The sequence below is a fragment of the Hemibagrus wyckioides genome, linkage group LG19 (assembly GCF_019097595.1).
Source record: "Hemibagrus wyckioides isolate EC202008001 linkage group LG19, SWU_Hwy_1.0, whole genome shotgun sequence".
Taxonomy (NCBI): domain Eukaryota; kingdom Metazoa; phylum Chordata; class Actinopteri; order Siluriformes; family Bagridae; genus Hemibagrus; species Hemibagrus wyckioides.
The window spans coordinates 13,110,001-13,120,000 of record NC_080728.1 but is presented as its reverse complement, the minus strand read 5'-3'; the positions used below and the strand labels follow the sequence as shown (position 1 = coordinate 13,120,000).

The 10,000-nt window shown below is 42.4% G+C and overlaps 1 protein-coding gene across 10 annotated transcripts in view; it reads right to left on the bottom strand.

Annotated features, from left to right (window-relative positions):
- The window catches only part of grip1 (glutamate receptor interacting protein 1), a 294,167-nt gene that overhangs the window by 49,418 nt on the left and 234,749 nt on the right, over window positions 1–10,000 (bottom strand). For all 10 annotated transcript variants that reach the window (XM_058417361.1, XM_058417365.1, XM_058417356.1 and 7 more), the window contains exons 3-7: window positions 6,340–6,475; window positions 5,284–5,429; window positions 4,661–4,744; window positions 1,764–1,839; window positions 549–694 (exon numbers count right to left, since the gene is read on the bottom strand). In XM_058417361.1, coding sequence (XP_058273344.1) covers window positions 549–694; window positions 1,764–1,839; window positions 4,661–4,744; window positions 5,284–5,429; window positions 6,340–6,475 — 588 coding nt within the window. The remainder of the gene's footprint in view (window positions 1–548; window positions 695–1,763; window positions 1,840–4,660; window positions 4,745–5,283; window positions 5,430–6,339; window positions 6,476–10,000) is intronic.

Sequence of the window (10,000 nt, the reverse complement as noted above, 5' to 3'; positions counted from 1 at the left end):
GCTTCAGCATTTAAAATGTTCATCAAATTCTAATGAAGCTCTCAGACGTGAAGGAGCCGAATCGATAGACAGCATTTCCCTGAACGCTGAACACATCAAGTATTGCCACACCCTCATACGTGCCGGACAAATAAATAGAAAAATAACAGCCGGAGTATGATAGCCGCTGTGGGGCTCTTAGTAGTTAACATGACTAACTACCAGCACAGCTATACCTTCCTTTCCATCATTCCTCCTCCACTGCACCCCACATGAAGGAAATCTATCACTTCCTGTTCAGTGTACAAACAAAGACATCAGGCGGATGGTGTTTAGCCAAGGGCTACTCTAAACCTTACACCTCTCCCTCTCTCTCTCTCCTTCCCTCCCTCCCTCTCTCTCTCTCTTTCTCCTGACTCACTCACCCACTCTTTTCAGCAAGCCAGTGCGCACATGTCCTCCAGGGTACCATTATTTCCGTGTGTTTCTCAGCTAAAATTTTGGAATCTAATCAAAGCACATCCACGCTAAACGAGTGTCAGACTTGCAGGTTAAAAGCATCGTCCTACCCATGATGGACACGTCATACTCGATGAGGAGCGTTGCTTCCTGGCCGCACTGCTTGAGGATGCTCATTGCCTCTGCGTGGGATGTACCGTGCAGACGGATACCGTCGATGCTCAGCAGTCGGTCTCCTGGTTTGATGGTGCCTTCCCTGGAAGAGAAGAAAAAAAATAATGTAGAGAAAAGAATTGAAGGGAAACAGTAGTCTAAAGGAACTGGCGTTTTAAGACCCCTATAAAGGTGAGCAGGAATCCATGGCTCCTTAAATTGAATAGTAAAAGATTCTCCAGTGAGTATTTTACCGGTGAAGAAAGTTAACAAGGCACAAGGAGACCCTGATTGCCATCTTAGAGCACTATTATTTCAGATGGCTCCTGCGCCGCGCATGCACATAAGCACGCTGGAGGGCCAGTGAGGATTAATGGCACAGTGATACAACCTCCGAGCGCCTCGTTTACAACAGACTTTTCAGAACAACTCCATCTGCCTCATACATGACGCATGTCTTCATCTCTAGTCTATTAAAGAGAAAACGAGTCAGGAAACTCTTATAACGGAATATCAGAAGGATGGAAACAGGCACTGAGCTGCAGGTCACAGGTTAGCAATTAATGAGAAGCACTTCAGAACAGACAAGGGCGCTGTGCTTAACGTATAGCTCAGGAACAAATAAAATGATTCGTTTCTCAAAGCCATGACAACCCGATTGGTCTTCGAATACATTCGTGCAGTAATTCTGGATGGAGAAACGTCTAAAATTGCCTTGTGAAACAAACACCCTATAAGCAAAATTTGGAAACGGTACAAAATATTGGAGTATTTGGCTGTGTGGATTAAAGAAAAGGTGATTATTGACTGTAAAGTAAAGCCATGGGCAGAAGAAGGATAGAAATAATAACAGGGCAAAGTGGAAACACAAAATAGGCTGATGTGTAGGAGGGGTGCACAAAAAATCCATGGCAGTCTATTTGCACATCTAAGATGAGTAATGAAGTTAGAGAACAGGAATTCAGACAGCCCCCTTATGGAGCGCATTTCCATCAGCAAAATGCTGACTCAGTTACTAGCGTCAGGATGAGAACTTGCACAAGAGAGTCTATCAAACTCAACACTGATGCATGAATATGCTAAATAATACGGCGGCGATAGAATGGTGGTAATGTTAATCTGTGTGATGTACGAGCCTTCGGAAGCCTTTCATATGAGGAAAACTATCCCACCTGTCAGCAGGGCCACCGGGTCTGATCGTTGTTATGGTAACAGGGCGAGATTTGTTCCTGTCTTCATGGGCGCCTCCTATGGGGGGGGAAAACACAACGCATTAGCACTTCTGACTAATGTTGCCATAAAGATAAACATATTGCATGTGCGCTCTTGGGAAACTAATGCGTTTTGCAGGCACATTTTGCATATCCTCAGTTCTGAGGCAGACAGATGACTTTTAGAGCTGCTGGGCGGAGGCTATTTCTCTTGGACAGACACATTTGGCCATTTTCTCACTCTAACTCCCCACATAAGTGCCCATTTGGAACAATGTGACTTGGAGTCTTGATATGGCAGAAATATTTTACTTTAATCGAGCCACAAATTGAGACCTGGGAGGCAATTGAATTGTTATGAATTAAGGCCAATTGAACAGCGAAAGTAGAGATGAAGTAAGGAGGTCATCCGTTTCCACCTGCTGTAGAAAGCCGGAGGCAGCGGAAACAGTTCCTCAGTGATACACATTCTGTTTGATGTAGACATGAATCATGTGAACTTGCTCCGAAATGTGAGAATCAAAGGGAACATCCCGCTCCACAGGGATCCCCCAGCTGTGTTTGGATACTTAATACATTGTACATGGTCAATATAGTAAAAGTTGATTTTGGACACACACTGACATATGAGTGCTCTGCATCATCAAAGCCAGAGAAAAGTTATTCACATGCACATAAAGCGGGACTGAAAAACAAAAAAAATGCCCCTCAGCTAAAGAGGAAAATAATCCTGGATACGTAAGGAGTAACTTTGCAGGTAATTTTCCTAACATGATACTGGAGAGTATTATAGTGCTCTTCATTCATAAGTCAGATATTCAGCTAGAGCGAGAAAATGTTTAGAGGTTAGATCCTATTTATATTTCTTTTCAGAATGAATGGCTCTGATATTTGAAGAGCTTCGTATTCAATGGCAGAATCACTTCTGCAGCTGAACGGCTTTCTGTTTGCTGCTTCGTACGTGTAGGATCATCAAATCCATTTACTGTGTAATATGAAAGGAAAAATTACCTTCATGTTAGAAAAGGTTCATATGAAATGGGTTTCAAACGAATGAAAATGTTTTTAGTTTCTATAATCGAGGGGGATATTACAGAAACCACATATATGTCGCTGTGGCTGAATTATTTTTTACTGCCTATAACATACTCTACCACTTCAATTGATGAGAATTCATCAAGTGAGTCAAAAATATACAGATCAGGCACAACATTATGACCACTGAGAGGTGAAGTGAATAACACTGATGATCTCCTCATCATGGCACCTGTTAGTGGGTGGGATATATTAGGCAGCAAGTCGACATTTTGTCCTCAAAGTTGATGTGTTAGAAGCAGGAAAAATGGACAAGCGTAAGGATTTCAGTGAGTTTGACAAAGGGCCAAGCTGTGATAGCGAGACGCCTGGATCAGGGCATCTCCAAAACTGCAGCTCTTGTGGGGTGTTCCCAGGCTGCAGTGGTCAGTATCTATCAAAACCGGCGACAGGGTCATGGGTGGCCAAGGCTCATTGATGCACGTGGGGAGTAATGTCTGGCCCCAACAGACAAGCTATTGTTGCTCAAACTGTCGAAGAGGATAATGCTGGTTGTGATAGAAAGGTGTCAAAATACACAGTGCATCACGGGTCAGGGCTGTTTTTGCAGCAAAATGGGGACCAACACCAATATTAGGCAGGTGGTCATAATGTTATGCCTGGCCGGTGTATATCCTAGTCTAATAAGAATATGTTCTGAGCAAGTCAACAGCAGAGGGAGAAGAGTGCTGGGTATTCCCAGGAAAAAAAATAAATAAAATAAATTAATAAATAAATAATCAGTTAGGTTTGTAATCAGATAGTGGCTGTCAAAATGTCAGCATGGAATCTTATCATTTTCTGAGGAAGCCAGATATTAAAATGACAAATTGTGGTTGAGATGCATGTCAAAAGCAAACATATTTCAGCTTAGAAGTTTTTCGAACTTTCTTTTTGGGCTTTCTCACATCTGCTCATTCTAGAACTTCAGTCCTAAACCCCTCCAAGTCAATGATCATAATGTTCAGGTCATGTTGTTATTAGGGCACTAAGATTCTATCGTGAGCTGTTCATCTTCACAAACTCACCAAAACACTCACAATGCTTTACTGCCTTCTAAGGTAGAGAATAAAAATAGACACAAATCTAAATGTACAACCTATAAAGCTATCATTACAGCTAACATTACTTTAATGGCAGACATGACAGATTTTTACTGGTGTCTAAAGTGATGTGACTCTGTGAAGTTGGAGATAACAGAAAATTTTCAACTGTTAATTACAAGTTCAGTGAAGACGTGATTGCTGTTCATGTGTTTCATGTAATTACTGTAATTCTCACATGATGTGAACACACCATTAATTGTCGTGTCTGTTACCAGGCAACCGATTTGGCCACACACAGCTGTTATATATATAAACTGAACACCTCATAAAAAATACAAAAATTCTTAAAAAATATTAGAAATGGAATTTGAAAAACCCAGAACAGCTAAAGAAAATTATTATTATTAATAATAATAATAATAATAATTATTATTATTATTATTGTTATTATTTCTAGGCATTTTTTTAAATTAAAAAAGTCCCTTAAAGTTATGTTATTCAGTTATTACTATTATATTATTCAGTGATGCAGTAATCAGTGAAATGTACAATGTTAAGAGATTGAATAAAGAAAGTCTAGATATTGAGGAGACCAACAGCTTGAACAAAAAAGGCACCATATCAGTGACCATAAATTAATTAACAAGGAACATGAATTGTCAACTTGCATATACTATGGCTTAGAAACAACTTAGCCCATTACATATTAAGACACATTTGCCCAGAAGTCTTACTTACCTCTGATGACAAATCCAAACGTGTTCCCCTCTTTGTGAAGCGTCACCTCGACATTTTTGAACATTACCCCCGAACCTTGTACGGCTGCAGACGAACACAGATCAGCTCATATTATAATTAGCCTTCAACTAGCCACGCGATAAATGTGAGCGCTGATCTAACACAGCAGACGAGGAGGAACTCAGTAATATAAAGGAGCATTAAAAACTACCACGTCAGCCTCTTTTTAAACAGACTCGACACTTTGCACTATTAAACATAAGACTCGTATAAATAAAGGAGCAAATGCTTTACTGTGTCTTTATTTAGTGCTCGGTCTAGGCTAATTATTCAGTTAATCAGCCTAATAGGAATTATTCAGGGAACTCTAGAGAAAGTAATTGGAAAGGTGTGAGATCTAAATCTACATCTGGATGACTGTAAATCTGCTCCGAGACCGCATCACTAGGCGAATAAAATTTACTGGAGTTGAATGAAGATAAAAGAGTGAGGGAGACAAGCATGGAGTGAGTTACTGACCAGTAAGGTCATTTATGCGGAATAATATTCTATTATAATCTAGAATACGTAAAAATCTGATAATCATAAATGAACATCATAACCAAAAAAAAGAGTGAACTCACAAACAGGCGGCAGTTCATATTCCACCTCCAGCACGACTCTCTCGCCTACGTTTTTCAGCAGACTAATAATCTCATCGTGACGGAACTTGGTCAGGTTGATGCCGTTGACCGACTTGATGTAGTCTCCAACATTCAGCTGGTCACTCCTTCGACGGAGAGGCGGGAAGCAGAAAGGAAGGGAAAATGAAGACATGGATCAGACGGAGGCAGATAAAGTAAGTACAAATGAGGGTGATGTGAGGTGAGAGAAGGAAGGAAGAGGAGGGAGGAGAGGTGGTGGAAGATGGAGTGAACGGAATCAGGCAGAGAGAAATGGGGAAATGAACAGGGAGGAAGATATAAAGGTAGAATAAAGGACTGATAAGACAGAGAGCGTGTTAGGGGTAATACTGAGCCTTGATAGTTGTTTGGAGGAGATTAATCGAATGCTTTGTAGTGAGGAAATAACCAGTGAGGTTGGTCAGCCTTTCTCTTTTAAACACACACACACCGTTCCAGTGTTGAAATAAAACCCAAAGTGTGAATCAGGGCAGCTATTTCCAGGGCAGTTAAATGTGCAGGGTGAAAGCTGAGTCACACCGACACTGTCCTTGTGCAGAATGACACTGGAGTTTTAAACTTAAATATAAAATACAGTCACCAACCTTTAAAGCCAAGCAGCTCTTGAAAATGGTTTGGGGGAAAAATAATTGCATCCAGTTCAAGTCTGCGGCTTGGATGAAATGTGTGTGTGTGTGTGTGTTTTGTGTAGGTTTGAGGCTTAGTCATTCAGAAGCGTGTGTGATTTATCCTCTCTGGGAGTGAGCATGATGTGTAAGTGTGTGTAGCTAGATGACCTGTGAGCATGCTATGGGCAGCCACCATGCACGCAGAGGAAAGAACTCGCACAAACACACACTCTTTCACATGCACAGGCGCTCTTTCACTCCTCATGCAATATTCAAATCCGATCATTTGGCTGGGCACCAAAAACTCAGTCGGAAGCAGCCCGCCGAGGTTCACACAAACAGCATGAGTTCGTGTTACAGACACAGCTATGGTTAAGTGTGTGTTTACCTGGCTGCGATGCCGCCCTGCCGCAGGTTGGAGACGCGTGGCTTGCCGTCCTTGTCGATGCCTCCCGAAACGGTCAGGCCCAGTGTGGTGCCTTCTTTCTTCATCAGCTCCACCATGCTGGAGCCCTTAAACTCATCTGTGAGCGAGGGGGAGGGGGGGTAAGAAGAGCAGGAGGAGGAGGAAGAGGAGGAGGAACACAGGCAGGAGATAAGTGGAGAGCAGGAGCAGAGGAGCCTGGTGGCTGCCATACCGCTCTACTTACTGATCACACATCCACACTCAGACTCCCCAAGCTGCCAATCCGCGCACACACACACACACACACACTCTCTCTCTCTTTCACAGGTTTGACCGGTAATTAGAGAATCACTCAAGAGGATTGGGGGGAAAAAACGAAGATAATGTTAAGAGAAATGTAACAGATGAGGAAGAGAGCTGAATAATGTTTTTAAAAAAGTGAAGACTCTCTCTCTTTCTCACACACACAATCTCCTCCTTCACATTCTCTCTCAGTTATGGCTGGTCAGCAGACAAACCCCCCCCCCCCCCCCCCAACATCCTCTCTCGTACATCGATGTGCTGTCATTCAATCCCTCTCCGAGATGATGAAAGTCACATTATAAGGGTCGGGAGCCCTCTTCCCCATTCGACGTCCCTTCTCAACTACTGACTACTTCTTCACACTCCAGTATGCAGCACACAGCCTGACACAGCTCTCTTCTAGCTAGTGGAAATATATTTCTCTTCTCCCAACTCTTTACACATGTAGTGGTTCAGAACATCGATGCTCCATGCTGGTGATCCTACTCTGGTGTGCCTGTTGGTAAACTTACTCAGCTTGTGGAAAAGCTCTGAAGCCTGTAGACAAAACACTGTACCATCAACAGGGAGCCTGGAGTCTATCCCAGGGGACTCGGGGCACAAAGCAGAGGCACAACCTATCACATGCAAATCATGACTCTGATATTAAAAGCCAACTCGTATCTAATTCATGTCAAATTCCTAGCAGTTAACAATCTTGCTAGTGACATGTGGTACGAGGACAAGCGGGAGTTCTAATTCTCACATCATGCATATTCATATATTACTTTCTTTTTTTTTAGGTTAAATGTGTAGAAATGCTCTCACTCCATTTTAACTATTTATTTAAATAAAGATATTAAACAGTGTATACTTCAAGTGCAAGTCTTTTTACGTACCTCAGTGATGCCCCTCGTACCATTACACGCCTGTATCCTTTATCTCAAGAATTTATCTTTATCTTTAAATGTACCTTTATCTCAGGTATTTTTTTTTCCTGTGTATGTACGCCATCAAGTTATTAAAAGGTCACTCTTAATAAACCCCCTGAGGATACAGTTTATAATCATCAGCCACCTCCAATCATGCCATCCTAAGAACATGTGGATCATCAATCATTTTTATTGTCCAGAATGAGCATCATCACCCCAATGATTCAGTCTGGTGGTCACAGCAGCTGGCCTAATGATGGCAGCACAGATTCAGACTTCTGCTCATGCATTAAATTGGACCATATGGGCTGGAACAGAGGAGCCATGTCAGATCATGCTCCAGGGCAGAACCGGGTCAGCAGGCTTAAGCTGATACTCGATGTGCCCTTGAACTAAACCGGAAGAACGCAGAGAGGTGGGACGTGATCTACATATACATCACGTCTGCCTGTATGCACATGATTATATACGAGAGCAATCCTAAACTAGAAGCACAAAAAGTTGAGGACACGAATTTGAAGACATTTCAATCAGTCACCCGTTCTACGTTTCATGCCAGTCTTTCCGAATTAATTACGAAAAAATCTGCCATCAGTCTGTCTTCCGCTTTCATCAAATAATTTCATTAACAATAACTTTCACTCAGCTGGGGATTCTTCCGGCAGCGAAATTACAGTGCATCCCATTATAAAATGCGAGTGTCCCCCATTTTGGTGAGGAATAAATTGTTATACTCTTCCACAGGGGCTGACAGTATCGAATTAAACCCACCGTGAATGTCTTTCTCTCGTTCTCTCTTCCTCCTCTCACGCACAAATTGTCCTGACTAATGGTGGTGAATTTCTACCATCAAAACAAAACAAAAAAAAGCCATTACTCTGAATGACTGCTGTCTTCTAGTTCTGCATGATCAACTTCTTCTGATAATAGTACTGTGTCATAAGGTTCTGTCTCCAAGTAAAACCACAGCAGTGTCAGCTCCATCCGTCAGAGAGCAGCAGGGTGGTGTTGATGCACTGAGCATCAGCATGCGCTTACACACACACACACACACACACACACACACACACAGAGTGTTATGACAAAGACTCTCAGTTTGCCAAAAAAAAAGTTCTGTAATTCTTGGACTTAGGTACTGGCCTGAGCCGGACAGGCTTAGCCCCCGAGAGCTTTGGGGAAAGGTGTGCAGGCTGATAAGTTAATTCTATTATGTTCCTTTTTTCCATTTCCCCCTCTCTTCTTTCCACCCTTCCTCTCTCACTCTCTCTCTCTTAAGCTGTTTCCCCTCAGCTCTCGGTAACGCTGCCTCGCTCGACAGCGTTACCACGGTGACCAGGTTGGCCAACATATTTCAGCGCATGATGTCTTCTTTTGTGGCATAAAAGATGATTGAAAGAGGTGGAACAACTCCTCAGAGGAAGAGCGAGAGACAGGCAGAGGGACGCTAAGAGTGGGGGAGGAAATGAAGACACTAAAAGTTTAAAAGTGCATAATTAATGACCGTGTCTAGCAGCCGTAATGATCAGCGCTAAATCATTCAATGACTTTGGCGAAACCCGGGAACAGCATTAAGTCAGTGAAGGGTGCCATGCACTCGGGAGAGGGCGTGTCCAAGCACATGCATCAAAAGGCACTGATAACAGCGCTCATTTCACAATGCCTCTAATCCTCATCCTCGCCTCGCCGCAACACCACCACAATGCCGTGTCGTTCATGGATGGTTTATTTTAATGCTAATGAATATAGTAAATACATATCATTTACGTCATCTTATTTGCCACATGCCTTCTCTTCTATTTCTTGATGCATTGTTAGAGGGGATTTGCTGTCAGCTTTTATTCTTCGATTTCTTTAATTCATTTTTTAAACGTACAACAGAGACCAGTCACTTGTTACCTAACAGAGAAGCCTACAGTCATTAAATTCAGATTAGAATAATATAACTGTGTGTGTGTGTGTGTAAACACAAAACACTCAGACACTCACTGTCCACTTTAATAGGAACACTGGTACACCTGCTCATTTATGCAGTTATCTGAATAGCATCAGCAGAATGCAGATCAGATGCAGGTCAAGAGCTTCCAGGAATGTCATATCAACCATCAGAACGGAGAAACAAGGGGATCTCTGTGACTTTATCTCCGGCAAGGTTGTTGGGGATTTCAGAAACTGCTGATAAGCTGGGATTTTCACATGTCTCTAGAGTTTATGCAAAATGATGCAAAAAAAACCCCCCACAAAAATAACAAAATCTGAGTGAGTGACAGTTCAGTGGGCTGAAACGCTTTTCTGATAATAGATCAGAGGAGAATAGTTTGAGCTGTCAGGAGGGATATAGTAAGTCAAATAATCACGCTTTACTACCGTGGTGAGCAGAAAAGCATCTCAGCATGCGCAAAACATCAAACCTTGACATGGATATGCTACAA